Consider the following 22,169-nt stretch of genomic DNA (forward strand, 5'->3'; position numbering starts at 1 on the left):
ACTCTATTTAAATCTTACCATTTTTTTCACTAGTGTCTCTTGTTACAAGATCCATTCTGGGGATTACAGCAATTAATCATCTCATTTCTTTAGTTTAACTTATCAATTTTCAATCACATGCTAACTTTATAAATTTTTAAATATTAATTTGTCTTAGTAAACAGGAATGTATGTTGAACATGGCTCAGTCTTTTTCTCTTAACTCAAAGTTGTGAAAATTCAGTCACCTTCTTGTGTCTTCAGGGGCTGTTTTACACATTTAATGTCTTCTGACCTCACTGTAAGCTGTGTGCTCCTCTAGCTGGTCTTCTATCATTAAGACCTTCTCAAATAAGTCAAATAAAGAATATTGAAAGAGGCAGGAGAAAAACATTATGATAAGACTCAAGGAATTTTTCAAGTATACTGGTAAACAGTAGCTGCTTGGAATCAAGAAGCAGGTCAGAACTCATGTCCTGCCACATACCACTAATGGCTTTGAGCAAGTTCCCAAAATGAGTTTCTGAGTTTGTAAAACAATGGACTTATTCTGAATGGCTTCTAAGAACTTTCCATTCTAAACATCCATAACCTAATGTCATCTTGGTGGGAAGCTAAGCTGCCTTCATGCCACCACACATAGACGAGGGAACAGTTGTCTAATTTGCTTTGTGTCACAGGTGTGGTAAATGTAACCACATTTTAGGGTTTATGTGATTTTCAAGCTTTTCTGGTATAGTTTATTGCTTACCTTCTTAAGTTATAAGATTATTCAGAAACTAGGGGAGGGGAAGCAGCAAAGAAGAAAGTTTGAAACTCATTATGCCTGCACAGTTGGAACAAATGAAATTACCATGTAAAAATGTTTATTGTAATAATGTGTAATTATTGTAAGATATCTGGTAATACACAAGAGCAAAAAATAAAATCAGCTATATCATACTAAAGACATAACCATTGTTAACATTTAAAAAACATGATACATAGAAATATTTTTAATTACTAGGATATAAGTTTTATAATCTGCTTTCCCTCTTTAGTCTATGAGAACCTTTTTTTCATATTATTAAGTTTTGAAATTCTTCATTTTTAGTAGCTGCATTATAGTTGGTTGAAAACTAGTGTTTTAAATATTACTATTTCATCAGATTTTTGAGTTATAGTTTCTCTGTTGGTGGTTTGCTTTGAGCCTTCCAGTACTAAACTGTCTGTCCACATCTCTGTCTATTCTCTAATGAAAAGTTCTTGGAACTGATCCACTGGTTGTTAATCTTTGTGGTTAGACATCTTTGAGAAATGTATTACTTTCCCCTCCCACCAATAATTGGAGTATGACTGTCCCCTCCCACTTTTGCCATCATTAAGTACTACAACTTTTGGTTTGGGGAAGGACCAGTTTTCGTGGTTAAGAGTGTTTTGAGTTTGGACAGTATACTGTCCAAAAAGTACTTGGAAAGTCAGAATGAGTAATAGATAATATGTAATGCTACAACTGAAGATTTAGAAATTACCTATATGTAGTTTATGTGAAACAAAATGAAATCTCTGAGAAGAGCGAAATAGGTATTGGTGATGGTATCCATGACATCCTATAAAGTAAGGTATAATGTGCTGAAACCTTGCCTTAAGGCAAATCTAGAACACATGGGATAGAAGGGGAGGAAAATACAGTCTTCTGGGATATTACTGCAGGTAATAAATCAGCCCTTGTTTTAAAAATTAGTTCATCTTCCATGATTAGACTTGTACTTGCAGTGAATAATGTCTGTATTGTTTTATAAAGTGTTTCTCATGATTAGACAACAGTAGATCTGTTTTGTTGATGATTGTTACAATAAGCTGTATAATAGAGCACAAGTTTTATAGTAGTTTTGAAGAAACACTGTGATAATAATGATCAAGGAACCTTGCATCATCTACTGCAAATTGAAGAAATGTCTGTCAGATCTTTTCTATCCTTCCCTTCCTTTTCCATCCTACCTTCCTTTTTCATTTTTTCTATTTCTTGCTGTTTCGATTTCCACCTTCTCTTCCTTCTTTCTTTTGTACTAGTGTTTAAACTCAGGACCTTGAATTTGCTAGGCTAGTGCCCAACCACTAGCCACATCTCCTACTCTTTTGTTTTACTTCAGGTTTTCTTATTTTTTTAATATGATTTTTTGAATAAGAGAGAGCTGGAAAAGAGAGGAAAGAGAGAGGAAAGAGCTAGAAAAGAGCAGAGAGAGCTAGAAAAGAGCAGCGAGAGAGATAGCCGAGTAAGAACAGCAGCACTCACGTGGTATTCAGATAAGGGGTAGGTTTATTCGGTAGACCTGCTGGGACCAGGCAAGGTTGGCACTCCACGTGGCTGGGAAAGGCCTGGGAAAGAGAGAGAGCTGGGAAAGAAAGGAAAGAAAGAGGAAAGAGCTAGAGCAGAGAGAAAGCAGAGAGAGCTAGAAAAGAGCAGCAAGAGCCAGGGTTTTTTAGATAGCTTCTCAGAACTTTCCCAGGGATGGCCTGGACCACAGTCCTCTTTACCAGTGGCCTCTTGTCTAGTAGTTGGAATCACAGGTATGAGTCACCGTACTCTGTTTGTTGAGATGGGGGTCATGTTAACTTTTGTCCTTGCTGGCTTCAATCCATCATCCCTATAATCTCCACTTTCCAGATAGCTGAGATTCCAGGCATGAGCCACTGCCCCTGGCCCAGAGAGAGACCTGTTTAGGCATGCCTAAAATATTTTTTTGAGTTCAGATTTTTTATATGAACATTCATTGATTCTCTCTGGCATTTTGTAAACTGGATTTATGTGTACATATCACATTATCACATACTGCTTTTTTAGGCATATGTTCAATCTAATCCTTTTAAACAAAAGACTATGAAAATAAATGCTGCTTTTTTTCCACTCTGTTTATATATTGAAAAAGCATTTCAGTATATAAAAAGAGGGGACTAGGTCTCACAAATCATATTTTGATGTCATAATTTATATTGTAGAGAGGTAGCAAACTTTATTTTACAGTAATATATGTACAACACATTAAGGTAGTAAGAGTTGGTTCAAGACTTTTTAAGGCGACATGGGTCTGGGAAGGTGGCTCAGTGGTAGAGCGCTTGCCTTGCATGCCAGAGGCCCTGGGTTTGATTCTTCAGCACCACATAAGCAAAAAGAAAAAAAAAGCCGGAAGTGGCGTTGTGGCTCAAGTGGTAGAGCGCTGGCCTTGAGCTGAAGAGCTGAGGGACAGCGCCCAGGCCCAGAATTCAGGCCCCATGACCGGACCCAAAAACAAAACAACAACAAAAAAGACTTTTTAAGGCGACAGACTACTTTTTAACACATTTTATAAAAGAATGTACTCTTACAGAACAATATTCTTAATCACAATTTCCGGGAAATGATTAAAAACATTCCAGAGGGGGTAGGAAGGTGGCTTGGTGGTAGAGTACCTTGAATGCATGAGGCCCTGGGTTTGATTCTTCAGCACCACACAAGCAGAAAAAGCTGGAAATGGCGCTGTGGTTAAAGTGGTAGAGCGCTATCCTTGAGCTGAAGAGCTGAGGGACAGAGCCCAGGCCCAGAGTTCAGGCCCCATTACCGACAAAAAACAAAACAAAAGAATTTCCAGAAAGGAATTACAAATCAGCATGGGTTTTAAAAATAGATAAATTGCTTTTGTTTGGAAGGTGTTGGCTTTTGGATTTTTTTTCTCATTCTTTAAACACTTAAATTTAAGATCATTTTTAGTAGTTTTCCCTCTCCTTTGTGTTCTAACCAGTGAACATGAGAGTCTAATACTCACCCTGGCACTTATAGTATGTTAGCACATTCTCTTCAGAAACATCTCTAATGTTGGGAGGCAATTAAGCAAAACTGACATGGAGTCAGATTATGTAATGTGTAATATATTATCATTCAATAGTGCTTACACTAGGTGTAGTTTTACAGAGTCACTTCTGATATATGTTATCATAGACTTTACAGACAATAGATACAATTTTGGAATCATTGAGGTATGTTGACATCATTTATCACAATGTAAAAAGTATATGTTTACATAAATCTTCATAGAATTGAAATTGGCTTTCACAGAACTGAAAGGTCTTTATTTTAACTACTAATAATCTTACTTGATTTTACATAGCCATAAATATTATAGAGAAAAATGGTAGCTGCAACCCAGCCACATCCTGTATGAAATGAGTATAATGCCCAATCTATAAAATAATCATTAAGGTAACCAATTCTCAAGTTGAAGTGCCCTGTGGTAATTGGATTTTTTTAAAACATGTCACTGTTAGGATCTTCATGATATCAAAAGTCAAAACCCGGGGGTAGGAAGGTGACTCAATGGTAGAGTGCTTGCCTTGCATGCATAAGGCCCTGGGTTTGATTCCTCAGCACCACATAGCAGAAAAAGCCACAAGTGGCACTCTTGAGCCGAAAAGCTGAGGGATAGAGTTCAGTCCCCACAACCGACCCCCCCAAAAAAAATCAAAACACTTTAGAGTCTAAGTATCTTTAAAATGTCTTCATTGATTGCTGCATAGTATAAATGCTAAATGATTTTCCAAAACTTGAATTTTAAACATATATAAGTTACCTGAGTTCCAAAAGCAGTCACCATTGATGATAACATTTACTTTTCACACATTAATAATCTACAATATCATTGGCTATTCTTATTTTCTTGTAATAGCTACAGAAATCTTGCTCTCTTACTTCCTATTCCTCTGGTTCTTCAAATCAAGACCCAGTCCTCACCATAGCTGCCTAAGGGAATGCCTGCTCTTGGAGAAGAAGAGTTACCTTGCATCTTCTGTTCCAGAACAAACCCTTTTTCCATTTGCATACTTGCTTCCTGGTCACTATCCTAACTTGTTTTCTCTTTTTCCTTCCTTCTCTTCTAGGCAGAAGGACTATTCATTTGCCTCCATGTGCATAGTACACCTATCTATCACTTCTGTAGTCTTGTTCCTTCTGTCATCCATCTTTCAATCATTTTATCTCCCTAGGTCTCCAACAGTAATCTTTTCTTTTGGCCTTCCACCTTTTGTGACCAGAATTTTACTTTGACCCCTCTTTTTCACTTGGAATAGGAAAGATCAGAGGTTGGAGTAATAACTTGTCTACTTACTGAATTTGGGGTCAGACTGATGAAGCTGAAGGCATTGTTCACTTAGAAGACATACCAGGTTAATCTGGTAGCATGATAAATAAAATATAGCATTACTTTTTAGTACTTTTAATGAAAAAATGAATTTCCATTCATATACTCAATCTTATGAAGCAAATTGCTATAATTAGAATGTGCCACCGTCCAAAGCAACTGATTTGAGTAGAGGGCTTAGTAACCCAAGATTTTTAACTCAGGCCTCTTGTGAGGTAGGTTCTCCACTGTTGAGTCATACTGCTTTCCTCTTTTTTTGTTGACATAGTGTTTTATTTCCTGCGGGAACACTCCTGTACCATGATGTATGTATTTTTTAATCTCCATATTCTAACTGTGATGATAAGCATACACAGTATTCCCAACATTTTTCTGTTGAGATGGAGTTTCATGGGCTTTTTCTGCCTGCACTGACCTTGAATTGTGATCCTTTTGTTCTCAGTTGTTAGAGTAGTTGAGATTACAGGGGTGAGCCACTGATGATATTTAGGATTAAAATTTCTGTTATACATCAGATGACATTTACTGTTCTCAGTGTTTTGGATTTCAGCCATTCTATAGATCTTTTAATTTGCTATTCCCTGATAAAATGATGTTGAATACTGCCACCTGCGTAGCTTCTTGTGAGGTATGCAGGTCTTTTGCCTAATTTTTAAGTTGGATGTCTCTTTCCCAGTGTTGAATTTTGTAAGGTAAATCATGCCGGAAGCCACATTTTAAAATATAAAATATTGGAGTCTTTATTATACAGTTAACAGGCTGCAGGCCGCCAGTTGTTGCAAAGGCCTGCAGCATGCAAATACACGTAACACAGCTAGGAAGCATGCTAAAGAGGAAAGAAATAAGAACAATACCAACAAGCCAACTCAGCTCCAATGGAGAGCTGAACTGGGACTCCATGATGACTGGAGACGAGCCAGGAGACAGGACACAGGACACAATCACAGAGACACACGTGGCATGGAGTCCTGCAGCTAGGCTGGTCCAGACCTAAATAGATCCGTGCAGGTTACAGATCCACAGGAAATTCCCAGTCCCAGGTACTGGACTGACATTCAGTTACCTATCAGCCAAGTGCCTGTCCCTGCCTCCAGGGGTCCGGGCATGCCCATCACCTGGGAGGCAGGTGATATGTGTGTGGGGGGGGAGGAGGGGGTTCTTCCCCCAGCATGAAGACAAGATGCCAGACCTATAATCGACCGTGTGGCCAATATGGCTCCAGCCAGACCTGACCTCCTTACTTCAGAATTTTTATTAGAGTTCTTTGTATATTTTGAAAAGCAATTCTTTATCACGTGTTCTTTGCACATATATTTTCTCCTAATCTGTTATTTGTCTTCTTGTTTTTGTGACATTGCCTTTTTTCTTTGTGAGAATAGTCTGGCTTCAAAGTCCAGGCTGTTCTTGAACTCAATAATCCTGTCTCAGCCTCTTTAGTGCTGCAATTAGACACACATACCACCAGGCCTGGCATTAACATTGTCTTTTCAGAGGAGTAGGTTTTAGTTTTAGTGAAGTTTACTTATGAAATAATGAACTTTTTCATGAATTCATGAATTGGGTTACATGTTATACTTAAAACGTTGTCACCATACCTCATAACATCTATCTGGGTTTCTTTTATGCTATTTCATTTTATTCAGGTTTATGACTCATTAATTTCATGAAGGATGTAAGCTTGGTGTTGAGATTCACTTCTTTGTATATGACTATCCATTTCTTAAGCCATTTGCTAAGAAAGCTGTGTTTTTGTCATTATATTCTTTTGTTTTCCTGTGAAAGATTACTTCAGTATATCCACATGTGTCTTTTTGGTCTATCTGTCCCATTCCCTTAGCCTGTCAGTCTTTCCAGCAGTTTCACACTGTGGTGACTTCTGTAGTTTTGTAGTATAAGTCCCAAGGTTTTACGTACTGTAACTTTGTTCTCTTCTGATTTAGCTATGCTGAGACATTTTTCTTGTTTATATAAACGGTTGAATTAGTTTATTGATAACCACAAAGTAACTTGCTAGGGTCCTTCTTAGAAGTACATTGAGTCTAGAGGAAATTGGAAGAATTGACATCTTGACAGTATTTAGTAACCCTACCCATAGACCTGTGAAATATCTATTTAATTCTTTGACTTTATTTTCATTTTCAATAGACCTAGTGCTTTAAAATTTAGTAAAATGATTAGGACCAAGAAATGATTATTTGATCTAGTTATGAGATCATTAGTGACCTTGAGGTAAGAGCTATTTCAATGGAGATTTGGGAAAGTCAGTTTGGAATGGAAAAACAGGAGGAGGAGGAATTGAAAAAGAAAGTGGAAATGCAGAGATATGCTTTTAAGGAGTTTTGTGATAAATCATAATGTGAAAGCAATGATAACTTGAGCTGGGTATAAAAGGTAGAGGGTATGGAAGGTAGAGGGTTTTGATTTTTTTTTTTTTTCTTTACAGTACTGGAGTTTGACTTGGACTTAACTAGGCTGGTGCTCTACCACTTGAGTTGTTCCCCACTCTGCAGCTGGAGATGTTTGTTTGGAGAACTATTGTCCTTGAATTCTTGTGGTTACAATCCAAAAGAGGGATCAGAATCCAAGTGGAGAATTAGAGTTCTGCCAGAATGTGTGACTGTGTGTGTCTTTGAAAGGGGAAGGGTAAGCAAGTAGGGGAGGAGGAAGAAAGAAAAGAGAGAAAAGGTATGATAGTAAATCACAAATAGAACCTTTCATGAAACTATCAGCATGAAGCTGATAGCATTTATTACCCACTTTCTGCTCAACTGAGATCTCAGTGGCAGATAAATTGCTGGCCTAATAAAATGTTTCCTTTGAATTAGTGAAGTCAGTCCTGAAACTTCCCTTTTCCTGTTATCACTTCTACCCACTTCCCACCCTGTCCATGCCTTGACCAGCAGAGGGTAGTTTCCTGAGGATAAAAAGTGACTATTCCTTACTCCATAGAAAGCAGCCAGTACTATAGAATAGGATTGTAGCTCCCACTCCCATAAATTCATATCTTTGAATACCATAAAGTAATCATTAGCATAGCCTCAGCCTGCTGACTACCCTAAGGGAACAGAACAATTGCATATATCTTGCTGTAATATAATTTTTTTTTCCTGTGATAAGTAGCCTCACTTGAAGAAAACAAATTTAAGGACTAAGAATTTGGCATGGAAATTCAACTCTTCCCACCAACTGACAGAGGGAATTTAAGATGAATCCTTTACTCCATGTCTTGGTATCTTCAAGTGTAACGGTAGAACTTTGGTCTCAACATCATCCTTCAGTAATGTAATTCCCTAAAATCCTGTGATTCCCCAACTTGAGCTCAGAGATTTTCTTTTTTTTTTTTTCTTTTTTTTGGGTCCGGTCCTGGGACCTGAACACGGGGCCTGGACGCTGTCCCTCAGCTCTTCAGCTCAAGGCTAGCACGCTACCACAGCCACAGCGCCACTTCCGGCTTTTTTTCTTTTTGCTTATGTGGTGCTGAGGAATCGAACCCAGGGCCTCATGCATGCATGCAAGGCAAGCCCTCTACCACTGAGCTACCTTCCCAGCCCAGAGATTTTCTTTTCTTTCTTTCTTTTTTCTTCCTTAGTACTTGGGTTTGAATTCAGGGCCTTTGATTTGCTCAGTTTGATTGCTTGGCTAGCCACTTAAGCCACTTAAGCAGCCTGGTTTTTTTGCTGGTTATTTTGAGGAGTGTCAAGAAATTTCTCTTGGGGTATACCTTGAAACATAATATGTCTCAGCTAGAGCCTTTGGCACCCTGCTGAGGTTTATTTGATTCTTAGATGCTTCAGGTGATTGAATGGTAGGTAAGTCAAGGATTTAGTTTCTTTGGAGAAGAATTCCCTGTGGGCCACAAGTAAGTATTTAAAAAAAAATTGGAGTTTGGAAAACTCAAAGAGGAAATTCAGGTAAAAAATCCTGATGAATATGTAGAGAAGCTCCACTTTTGAACAAAATAACATTCTTTGTTTAACTTCTTTTCTCATTTTGTAATTCTGGAACATAAGGAAAGTTGTTAAATTCTGTGCCTTAGTTTCCTCATCTAAAAATGGAAAGATAACATTATTAACCACTTCAGTTGTGTCTTAGGAGAATTAAGTGTATTGAACACTATGGTAATTTAAACAGTAATTGACTTATGATAACTATTCCAAAGACAATAGCTTTTATTGTTATTATCATTAGGATTACTGGTATATAGAGTGTATAGTTTAGAAACAGTGTGTGTGTGTGTGTGTGTGTGTGTGCGCGCGCGCGCTCACGCGAGCACGCGTACCCCAGACCTGGAGCTTGAACTCAATGCCTAGTCCCTGAGCTTTTTGCTCATGGCTTAGTGCTTTTCTGCTCAAGCTACAAGCTCCACTTGCAGCTCTTTGGTAATTCATTGGAGATAAGAGTCTCATGGAACTTCTTGCCCTGGCTAGCTAGAATTGGTGACCCTCAGATCTCAGCTTCTCAAGTAGCTATGATTACAACCATGAGCCACTGGCGCCTGGCTCAGCTTAGAAACATTTTATAAGAGCAACTATAACTATAAAAACTTGATATTATAATTTTGTCATTACTTTGGTCAAGTGAAAACATGGGTAAGGAATGCCTTTAAATCAGGTTGAACTTTGTTTTTATAAAACTTAATACTTATTTTCTTTGTGTTACAGTGAATTTCACTCACAGAATATACAAGATTCTTAAATAATAAACATAAGGAGCTATTATAATAATTAGTTCCAGTTGCTGTATAAATTTAAAACTTCATTATTCATTTAAAAATATTTTTCCTAAATAGGCCAAAAGAGTAAGATGTGTGTGTACATGTTCATGTATCTGTGTGCCTTTAAGGTAGATCAACACAATCTAACTGCTTTTATTGTATTACTAAGTTTTTTTTAACACTCTGAGTCATGCTTTAGTTCTTTAGAACATACATTTGATAATGGATAATATCATTTACCTGAACTTAAGAGTATGTCTTACAAAATTAATACTGTGTACATAAGTTATATTAACTAATGTTCCATTATTTAATTAGGTTGGTTTAATCAGATACCATTATCTGTATATCATTACTAAGCTCATAGACACTTTAAAAAATAGAAAAAGGAAAATCTACCAGCCCTATACACCCATACATTCAGAAAGCCACGATAATTGATGATAGAAAAATTAGAATAAAATAGAAGTCTGTAAACATATGTTCGAAGAGAATGTCAAGGGTAGGAAGGTTGCTTACAATTATGTAAGTTTAGATTTTATTGAATACTTTAATATGTAATTTATAAGTCAAACTGTGATATTGGGCACATTACGACTTCAGTTACATTACAATTATTTTAACTATGACTTTGTAGCAACTAACACTTAGATCTTAGTTTCTGACAACATTCATCTAAAAGGACACAGACCTTCTTGAAGCTAATTCCAAGGCCTGTTGCACAGAGCATCTTGTAGGGCAGAAAGGAAGGAAATGTTTAAAAATTCTTACAGGATGTATAAGCTTATTGGCAGAGATACCTACAGTGACTAAACAAATATGACATAATTGGAACATCAAATAATTAAATGCAATGGTGAAGTATAAAGCATTGGGGGGGGGAGGAATTTGCGAGACCATGCCAATAATACTAGACATACATAAATTCAAATGGAGGCAGAGGACCCAAGGGGCTTAGGTGTGGAGGAAGTACTGGACTTGAAAATCCTGACAAAGTTGTCATTGCAGTTCAATTCAAAGAATCACAAATTGAGGTTAAATCTGGGGAGGGGAAATTTTGATGAGGAGGAGCAGGATATTTGCATGATCTTGAAGTATATTCCCAAGGGTTAACTTAGTGGTTTTCTGGGGAGTGGGGGTGGGAGGGGAGTGGGAAGGGTGGATAGTAACTGCACATCAGAAAAACTGGCAATACCTTGTCTGGGTGATGAAATTTAACATCATGGGAACATGTACCTCCAGATGTGATATCCTGAAGAGGATTTATCTCTTACTTACTGGGATAGCCAGGAATTGATTCCTTGAATTTAATCATATACAAACTCAAGACAAGCTCAAAGTAGAACCCATCCTTTTTTAACATTCTGTTAAAATGTTACAACTGTTGAAAGCTGAGAGGACCGGTGTTAAAGTAGAATTAAAGACACGATGTTAGAGGGCATGGAAGCACGTACCTCAAATCTTACATATTGCAGACGTCAAAGCAGGGTTGAAAAGTTTGAGACCAACCTGGTTTACAGAGTGAAACTCTCTGGTCTTAGAGAGTGAAGGGAGAAGGGGATTAGAGGGATGAGTGAGAGGAACGGGGGAAGGAAAGAAGAGAGAAAAGACACAGGACATACTTAATCCCAAGAAGTATTTTTTGTAGTGGGAGAAAAATATTTTTATGAGTATGTTTCTGCACTAGTTTACAACTTTGTTAGGCAAGTTGCAGATTGAAAGTATTATGTTTACAAAAACTACTGGAATTGTAACTGTTAAGTTGTGTAAAATATGAAAATTAACACTGAAGTAGAAAGGACGAAAATGTGTTTAGTTCTTATGGTGTATGCATCATCAGTGTGTGTGTGTGTGTGTGTGTGTGTAGAAAATGAGGTCGAATGCTAGTAGAAAATTCTGGGTGAACACGGTATAACCCCTGCTTTCACTGTATTTGATATCAGTATAATTTGTGGAGGGGAAGGGAAAAAACAAATCATTTAAATAGGGATACAGGTGAACCCATTGTAAAAATGAGATGTATAAGTCGTTAGGTCGAAAACAAACTTTACAACTTTGGATGGGAAGGGGAAGCAAAGGAGGAGGCTACAATGCTTGATAAGAAATGTACTCATTACCTTGCCCATGTAATTGTAAACCCTCTTTACAGTATTTTCACAATTAAAAAAAAAGAAATGAAAATTCTGGGTGAATTTACATAGGTTGTACATTTGAGGTATTTCCACATTTATATATGCATGTATGAACACATTAGGACTTACATGCTCTCCCTTGTCGTCTTAGCTTGCTGATTTAATAACACTTCATTGTTTTCTAAGGATTAACGTTCAGTGCCTGCAGACATATATACTTATTTTTATTTTCTTCTAAATAGTGCTGGGCCTAAAGGAGATAACATTTATGAATGGAGATCAACTATACTTGGCCCACCAGGCTCTGTGTATGAAGGTGGTGTGTTTTTTCTGGATATCACATTTTCATCCGATTATCCATTTAAGCCACCAAAGGTAAGAAACTAGAAGTGCATTTGTTAATATTTTTCCTTCTCTCAAATCAGATATTCTAGATCTTAAATTTGTATTATTTCCTTGTTCTTCATGAATTCATGAACTCTGAACCAAGGATTTTGATCCAGAAGGTAATTGATTTCTGCCTTTTACAATAACTCACATTCAACAGAGGGGTTAATAGTTCATTGTAACTAAAAAAAAAATTCATCCTTAAAATTTCAGATTTAGAATGCAAAATGTCCTGTGAACCTTTCTTAAATAATATATTAGAATAAAAAGAAAACCTGTTTGACAGCTTCCAGAAGCAGTCAATTAATAATATGTATTTGGTCTTTCTCAACATAGAAAAGCAAAAATGAGAAAACAAGTAAAAATGAATGATGTTTTAGTAAACTTGGTGTGGCTTCTGTGGCTATGAAGAAGTGGAAACTAAGAGTGACAGGATACATTCTGCCTTCTCAGTAGCCATTTGTAACAGAGAAGGGCTGAGTTGTGCCTTGTAATGAGTGTTAATTTTTTTTCAAGATTTTAAATACAATTATTAAAATGGCTTCTTTGCTGGATTTTTTTCCCTGAAATTCTAAAGCTAGCAGTTAAGTAATCCTAGAACTAAACCTGACCTGACCATAATTAATTGCCCTTATTATAGACACACTATCATGGCAGAAAAGACTATTGTTAAATCTGTGGTTGTCAACTATGCCGAAATATATTTCTTTACATCTGGTTCCATATGTCCCTATATAGTATCATTTATATTGTGACTTTACATGGGGGAAAGGGGGTTATAAGTCAGATTTTCCTAAAGAATATAGATTTCTCATGTTGGCATTATCTAACAAGTGAACAATAGTTCCACCTAGTGATATTTACCTCGAACTGCAGATACCAAAATTCCTTATCACCAGGAGATATTTCCGTCCAATTCAGGCTTACAGGTTTTTGAGTGTTTTATTTTTCTATTACATTGTTAATCTTGAAATTACTTCCTTAATGCTCTTAGCTCTATTGAGTCTATCTTGCTTAAATAAATAAAAGGGCATCCCTTCATTTTAACAATACCATTTAGAGTGACACATATGTGTCAATATTTACTAACTACTCAGTTTTCTTTTTCTTTTTCCTTTTTTGCCGTTCATGGGGCCTCAACTCTGGGCCTGGGCTCTGTCTCTCAGTGTTTCAGCTCAAGGCTAGTGCTCTATCACTTGAGCCACTGCGCCACTTCTGACTTTTTTCTGCTTATGTGGTGCTGAGGAATTGAACCCAGGGCCTCGTGCAAGCACTCTACCACTGAGCCACCTTCCCAGCCCCATTGCTCAGTTTTCTAATACAGCAAAAATCCTTAGCAAGCTTCTTGACTATATTTATAAATAGTGATATATCTACACAATACCTAGTTTTTTGTATTAGAAATTTGTTAACATTTGGAGGGAAAGTTAGCAAGATATATTTTATATAGAATTATTTTTAATGTGGGACATTAATTTCAGAGATGCTTATTTTGTAGCACCTTTTAACACAAAATGGAAATTAACATAGAGATTTCAAATTATACTTACATATATGACTTACATATACTTACATATATGACTTTCCAAAATCATGCTGATTACCATAATGGTTATTTGTAAATTGCAAAATTTTAATTTTCTGTTTTGTTAATGTTGGTTCTCTTCTCTTGCTGAAATATGTTAATATTAAGCATGCTTCAATATCTATAGTTGAATAAATGAAACAAAATAAGATTTGTGGTATTATCTTTGTTTTAAGAAAAATTGCCTCTCTAGTATATTATTATCTCTCTATCTTGTGAGCCACACCTCCACTTCTTTTTCATAGTGAATTGGCGATAAGAGTCTAACACTTTCCTATCCAGATTGGCTTTAGACCATTGATCTGGATCCTCAGATCTCAGCCTCCTGGGTAGCTAGGATTACAGGCATGAACCTGCTTTATATATATATATATATATATATATATATATATATATAATTTTTTGAGGTTCACCAAGTATTGAACTTTAAGAATACTTTTTTAAACATTTGTTTGTGGATATTATTCTGTTCATTTGTTTAATAGCTGAAATAACTTAGAATATTATATCTATAGACTTTCTATACCTGTTGAGTTGATCTAAGTATAAAATGCTCCTATATTCTATATATGCTATTACAAACATGGTGCAAAGTTTAATTCAAAATTTCCCAGTAGCTACATTTAAAAAGATGTGAAATTAAACAAGTATATCCAAAACATTGCATTTTAACACGTAATCAGTGTAAGAATATTACTGAGATTTATTTATATTTTAATTTTGATGACAAGACTTTGAAATCAGGTTTACACTTTTATATCATCTTAATTTGAATAGATATAACTAAGATCTCTCATTCACAGCTTAGTTATATTTTAACTAACCAGTGATTGGTAAGAGAGTATGTGTGTTCTGTTTCTAACTTTCCCTTTCCCTTTCCCCTTCCCTTTCCCTTTCCTTTTCCCTTCTTTCCTTCACTCTCTTTCCCTCTCTTCCTCATTTCCTTCTTCTACCTGTTCCTCCTCCCTTTTTATCTCCTTTTTTTGTCTTCACCTATCATTTTTAGAAAGACACTCTGTGTATTATTTTCTTTCTAGATTCTACTTGTAATACAGTTGCTGATTCTAAGAGATAAGGAATTTTTTTTCATTGCAATTCCAGATTGTGAATTAACTACCCAATTATTTTGTTGCTTGTGGTAGTTTAGAAGCTCACATGCTTGTTGCTTCTTTTCTCACACATGTAGAGATAGGCTAGTTTTCTTTATCCAGCAGCCAGAAAAACCTTGCATGTTTCATTTTATTGTTTTAGTCTAGCAAGGCATTGAACCAACTGTGGAAATAAACAACTGAGAAGTTGAAAAGCAGGCAGTGCACCTCCTCTGTTTTCTGATACAGCAAGAAACTGAGTTGATACTAATTCTTTGTATTGAGAAACTAATATAATTTTCTTATAAGGAAAAGTTATCCTTTCCTCTTAACATTTGATATCAAATCATTTTTTTTCTCTCTTTCTGTCTGTATCTGTGTATACATCAGTATAAAAGGTCTGTGTATACCCATACATACCTATATGCATAGAATTACTGTATTATTCAAAACCAATGTAATTATTCTTAGGCCATGTGAAAAAAAAATTTTCAGTTAAATCACATAAAGCTCTTTAACTTTCTTATTAAGCTTACCCAAATTTAAAACTCTAGGTAAATTATTGTTTAGTATCAGCCATCATGATAGGTTGCTGAGAGTTGTTGTTGCTAAAAAAAATGACTCATTTTATTTCTTTTTTACTGTGACTGTACTTAGGTTACTTTCCGTACCAGAATCTACCACTGCAACATCAACAGTCAGGGAGTCATCTGCCTGGACATCCTTAAAGACAACTGGAGTCCTGCTTTGACTATTTCAAAGGTTTTGCTGTCTATTTGTTCTCTTTTGACAGATTGCAACCCCGGTAAGCACATCTTTATAAGCATATACAATAGGCTACACACCAGTAAATTTCTTCATTAGCTTAACTATTAATTGAGAAATGTTATTGATAGGAAAATCAAATTTATAATCCCAGCAGGATCAGAAGTTAAAGACCAGGCTGGATCACATAGCAAATTCCAAGTCAGCCTGGGTTTGTGGGGGAGGGGTTGGTATAGAGGGGGGACCTAACTCAGAAAAAACGTTTTGTCAGTTATTTAGCAATACCATTTCAATTAAACCATGTTTAATTGAATTAATTAACTTCATTTGTTAGTGGTATACCCCGTTATGATTCAGAATCAGTGTTTTTTTTATTTTTATTGTTTTTTTGTGTGTATCTCTTTAAGTAGTTATACAAAGGAGTTTCAATTCAACATATCCGTTTATGAGTTCAGTGCATCCTGATCAGTGTCACCTCTTCCATCATTCTTCCTCATCAAACTTTGTAAATTGTGGAGCATCTCTCTCCTTTCATGCTGCCATGTGCTTTATGGCAGCTACAAAGTAGTTTTCCCTTTTTGCAAGTTCCATTAGATGTAGTAACAGTGGATTTCAAATGATGGATTGATGAAAGGGTTGCTTTAAATTATGATTATGTAAACTCAGTCATTAGTGTATAATTCATAACTTTCATAAATACCTTCCCGCCATATTCCAAGTTTAATATGGATAGTAGACTTGATAAAAGTCTTGTGTAGATTTGGAGCTTCAGATTTGTTACTTTTCTATGTGGTCATTTTTAAAGAATTCAACTTTACTGTAAAACTTTTAAAGTCACTAAAGATATTACTATTACTTAGGCTTAGCAGTTAAGTGTATGGAATAGATAAACATAGATAAATATATTATCAAAACAGAAGATCAGAAATCACCTGAGTCTCCATTACTGACGGATACAGCTATTAAAAAAAGTGAGGCAGCTCATTCCACTAGGTAGAAAGCAAGGAACTGTGAAATATATGTTCTCACTGGATATTTCAATGCTTATAAATGGATATAAATTCCTGGAAAGAAATGCTGTGAAGGAGTAACAATTGTTTGCCATGGATAGAAAATTTGAATAGCTGGTTTGGTTTAGGAAAGAAGAGAGCTGTGGGTTTTGTTTTGTTTTGTTTTGCTTTTAAACTTCCACTATTACTTAGAGCATTTCCAATTCTAAAATAAATTCAAAGTAAAACTTTTAATCTCAATTTCTATTTTAAAGCTTAATTTTTTTGTTTTGATACTTGTCTGAATAAAATGGCCAGATTTCAGAAAAATTTTTGTGTGTTAAAGACAAAACTTAATATTGAGTTTATTTGTTTTACTTAATTTAGTATTATTTAGTGAAGGAACTTTTCCTAAATTGAATATTAAAATATACAAATGGTTGTAAATGCTATGAATTATAAGTGTCTTAATTTAATAGTGTGTTAGAACTAGCTGTATGTTTAAGACACCACAAATCTCTTAATGTTGTTTTCAATTTTCCAGCGGATCCTCTGGTTGGAAGTATAGCCACTCAGTATTTGACCAACAGAGCAGAACATGACAGGATAGCCAGACAGTGGACCAAGAGATATGCAACATAATTTACTAATTTGTATGCAGTGTGAAGGAGCAGAAGGCATCTTCTCACTGTGCTGCAAATCTTTATAGCCTTTACAATACGGACTTCTGTGTATATGTTATACTGATTCTACTCTCTGCTTTTATCCTTTGGAGACTGGGAGACTCCCTAAAAAGGTAAATGCTATCAAGAGTAGAACTTTGTAGCTGTAGATTAGTTATGTTTAAAATGCCTACTTGCAAGTCTTGCTTCTTTGGGATATCAAAATGTATTTTGTGATGTACTAAGGATACTGGTCCTGAAGTCTACCAAATATTATAGTGCATTTTAGCCTAATTCATTATCTGTATGAAGTTATAAAAGTAGATGTAGATGACTAGGAATTATGTCATTTGTATTAAGCCCAGATCTATTTCTCAAGTATGTGGTTCATGCTGTTGTGAAAATGTTTTACCTTTTACCTTTGTCAGTTTGTAATGAGAGGATTTCCTTTTACCCTTTGTAGCTCAGAGAGCACTGGTGTATCATCTCAAACACAATAAACATGCTCCTGAAGGCATAGTTTCCTGTCGTAATGTTTCAAGCAGAGTCTTGTCAGAAGGTGTATCTGAGATGATTGTTGATGAAATAAAGTTGTGGATATGAAGACTACTACTGAGGACTAGTACAAATGAAAGAATTATTAAATTGAAAACATTGAAAAATCTTGTTAAATGTGTAGTTTTTTTCCTTTAAATCTAAGTGGGAGAATACAATGGGTTTCAATATGCAAACTATTTTAAACCATTGGTCTCAAAAAGCCATAAAGTTTTGCCTTGGTAATGCTAAAAAGAAAATAAAAATCCTGTCTCATTCAGGAGTCTGAAAATGTCTTAAAGAACATTTTACTTCCAAATTGGTGAGTTCTTTTTAGCATTGGGCAGTATTGACAAATACTAACTTTGATCTGGTAGATTACTCTATGGTGCTTTTTTTTCCCCCTCTTAATCCTGATCTTGAATTTTTGTGGTACATTCCAATTCTTCATCATAACACATGACCAGCCAATATCACCAAAGGCAGAGTTGATCACAAAATCTTTGTCAGCCCTTCAGGTAGAGTGTTGTATTACTGTGCATATGTGATATTATTTCTCAAATGAAAATAAGAATTGTACTGTTTTTATATGTTAAATTGTTTCATTGTAATTGTTATTATCGAATATGTTAAGATTCTATAGGAGTTTGGAAACAGTATCATTATGTCATTTTTCCATTAACTGAGATAATTATCTTTGGTTTTATAGTCAAGCTTGTAGGTTTATATATCTTATGTAGAAGCATACATATATATACATATATGTATATGTGTGTGTGTATATATGTATATACCTAGGTAGGAGCATATATCTTCTCCAGTTCTAAATAAAGTAATAGAAGACTAGCTTAACTATGTATAATACATGAAAACTTTGCTTCAAGGTAACTGAATCATATATTGCCTTTACTGTCATTAAAGTAGTGGGTATTTGTCATTAAAATCTTAGAGTGAAAATAAAATTGAGCTGATATCCACTTTTCACTCAATACAAACCTAAGACTTCCATTACAAAGGAACACTAAATTGTACGAGGTTAAAAGATTTGAAAACTTTTGAGCTTTTGACTGTTTTAAGCAGAAACAAATAATCTGCAATTTTAAGTCAGTGTGACAAGAGTACAAAGCTTTTGTGGGTCCCCCACCCCGATCGTCGGGCTTGAACAGTGGGCCAGCTCTTCAGCTAGTGTTCTACCACTTGAGCCATAGTGCCACTTCTGGTTTTCTGGTAGTTAATTGGAGTCTTACCAATTTTCCTGCCCAGTTTGACTGAACTGTGATCTTCAGATCTCAGCCTCCTCAGTAGCTAGGATTACAGGCGTGAGCCACTGGTTCTTGGCATTTTTTGTGCTTGCCCAGGCAGACCTCAAATTTGCTTTGTAGCCTAAGCAGGAGTCAAACTCAAAATCCTTCTTTCTCAACTTCCCAATTGCTGAGTATTACAAGTGTGTCCACAACACCCAGCTTAATTGGAATCTTAATATATTTCTTGTATCTTTTATTGGTTAAAAAGATGAGTAGCACAAGAAATTATTATATGTATAATTGTGTGCCTTTTGATGACCATTTTGTTCAGTGAACAACATAGACAGTGATGATTCTTTAAGTTTATATTACCTAGCATAGCTGCCTTAAGCTGGCTGTAGTACACTGTGATATTTATACAACAGTGAAAGTGGGTAACATTTCTCAGAACATAGATTGTACTGTCGAAGAGCAACATTTGACTATCTTAAGAGTACTGTTTTAGAAAAATAACAAAATAAGTGATGTTCTTGGAGGAAATTCTTTTAAGAGAAATACTTTATTATACACTATTAAAAGTCATTTATTAAAGTATCCCTTATCCTCACCCACCGCTTTGTCACTTAAGAGAAAGATAAATACAACAGACAAACAAGAATCTGTCTACTATTACCCTTGTGCCAATAGGGCACATCATTTCTACAGCTCTGATTTATCTCATTCGTGAGTATTTAAGTTAGTGAGCAACTTGGTCTGTTGGCTGATCTCGAGTCTTCAAAAAGGGAAGACATAAAGCTCCACAGAAATGGACTGCCAAGCAGTCTCCGACACTTTAAGTCCCCACAACTGAGGCTTGAATGCATAAGCCAAGTTCCCAGTTCTCTATGATTGAGATTGGAGGATTTGTACCAGGTTCTAAGTTTTCATAGAAAAACAGTGATGAAAGAAAGGAACTGAGCAGCACAGAGGACTTCAGTGAGGGACATGGTGGTAGAGGTACCTACTGGCTCCCCTTATCTTTATTTTCTTGAAACAGTTTTCCCTGGCCACAGGAAATCCCAAATGAAGATGGTGAAACAGTATCTTTTCCTTACATTTTAAAAATAGTACATTTAAATATAAATATAGCACATTCTATTTGTGCTTATATCATTTCTCCATGAACTCTAGAAGTTCATTTCACTCTGACTTAGGTGTTTTAAGTTTGGCAGTGAATAGAGCTCATGAAAATCTCTGCTTTGAAAGAGTTTTCCTTTGAGTGTCGGGAGACAGGCCAGAAAACAGTGTGTGTAAGATGGTAAGTTCTAAAGCAAAAAGAAAAATGGGGAGCAGGTGCTGGGAGGAGGAGAGGGCTTTTGTTGTTGATTCAGAAGCAGGATACTCAGGAAAAAATACAAGAAAGATGAGTGGTGGAATGAACATGGTGTGATAGGTTAGCTTTATGGGGGAAGAGTAGACCTGGTAGAGGGAAGAGTGAGCACAGTGCATTCAAGGAGAAGGTTGGCATGAGAGTGCCCACCTCTAAATATGGCATTAGGAAGACTAAGGGGAAAAGGTAGTGAGTTAAAGGACAGCTTGTGCTACATTGTCACCTTGTATCTGGAAACAAGGGGATTGGGGTGAGCCCCTAGGCAAGGATCTAGAGAGGCTAGATCAAGATAGCCATAGAGACAGATCATGCAACCTCAATATCTGGCTAATATTCTAAAGTATGAAAGAAAGCCACTGGAGGATTTGTTTTGTAGAAAGATAACAGGTTGTTCTAGAATCTGATTACTGTTATGAAAAAGATGAGTGTAAGAGTAAGGGGGAAGATAAATAAAATGAGAACAGAGATCACTTAAGAGACTGAGTAATCCACTTAAGAGATTGGTGACTTCAGCCGTTGTGGCAGTAATGTAGATAATAAATCATTTGGTTCAGGGTGGAGCTGACTAGATTTGGTGATAGTTTGTGATCCTGGAGTAGGGTCTGAGAAAACTAGGACAGAGTTGTAATACGATGATAAAACTTGGAGGTAGAATGGAAGTAGAGGATTAAGAGCTTTGTTTTGACCATTGAGGTCTTGGAAATGCATATTACACATTTGAAGTGGAGGGTTCAGGACCAGGAGTATACAATCTGGAATGTAGGAATTCATTTTAGATAAGGATATACATTTGTGTGTAGATGGCATTTATAAGCAGTGTATTTGAGTCTCACCAGGAGAATGAATACTGCTAGAGAAGAGGTTGGCATAAGAACCTGGAGAAGTGAACCAAAGAACAAACTGAAGATATAATAGGAAAACCAGGAGATCATGAGGACCTGGAAAAGAAGAGTTTCAAGGAGGAGGAATTGATGAATGCTACTGATGAATCAAATGCGCCTAAGGTCGGTGTGGTAGTCACTGGGGACTTTGACAACAACAGCTTTTCTAAAGCCATGATTGAAGAAGAATCAATGGGGAGAAATTTGATACTTAAGTTTGCTGGAATTGTTACATAGTTAAACCCAGGTAAACTTTGTCTGAACGTGAATACATATTGTGACTCTCATCCACACAGACCCTAATCCACTCTTCAGGGAACTGTCATATTAATCTTCCAAGGTGTGCCCAGTCAAGGAAGACTTCAGTGGTCACCCACTATTGACAGAGAAAGTTCAGACTCTTGATAAGCTAAGCTTCTGGCCACTGCCTTACTGTGAGTGCTCCTTGATGGAGCAGCTACCCATGTGCTTCTTAGTGAAACACCAGTCACTCTGGTCAGTGCCACAGTTGGTCTATCATGGAGAAATACTTCCTCAGTGCACAGCAGTGTGACTCGGAATACTCGCGTAGCCCTCGGTTTTCCTTCGAGGATTTCTGCTCATAAGACTACAACATACTCTGGCATCATTGTAATTTATTTTACTACTAGCAGTTCCAGGTATTGATGGATGTAATCTTATTGCTGGCCA

General features: G+C 36.2%; 1 protein-coding gene across 4 annotated transcripts in view; it reads left to right on the forward strand.

Annotated features, from left to right (window-relative positions):
- The window catches only part of Ube2e3 (ubiquitin-conjugating enzyme E2E 3), a 61,007-nt gene extending 42,878 nt beyond the window's left edge, over window positions 1–18,129 (forward strand). For 3 of the 4 annotated variants that reach the window (XM_013030775.1, XM_013030756.1, XM_013030766.1), the window contains exons 4-6: window positions 12,218–12,350; window positions 15,693–15,840; window positions 17,334–17,970. In XM_013030775.1, the coding sequence (XP_012886229.1) occupies window positions 12,218–12,350; window positions 15,693–15,840; window positions 17,334–17,431 (379 nt within the window). In that variant the 3' untranslated portion in view covers window positions 17,432–17,970. Of the gene's footprint in view, window positions 1–12,217; window positions 12,351–15,692; window positions 15,841–17,333 lie in introns of all 4 variants that reach the window. The other variant, XR_001175609.1, reaches the window with a different exon arrangement.
- Window positions 18,130–22,169: the final 4,040 nt, after the last annotated feature.

The sequence above is a fragment of the Dipodomys ordii genome, unplaced genomic scaffold, assembly GCF_000151885.1.
Source record: "Dipodomys ordii isolate 6190 unplaced genomic scaffold, Dord_2.0 Scaffold5, whole genome shotgun sequence".
Lineage (NCBI taxonomy): Eukaryota > Metazoa > Chordata > Mammalia > Rodentia > Heteromyidae > Dipodomys > Dipodomys ordii.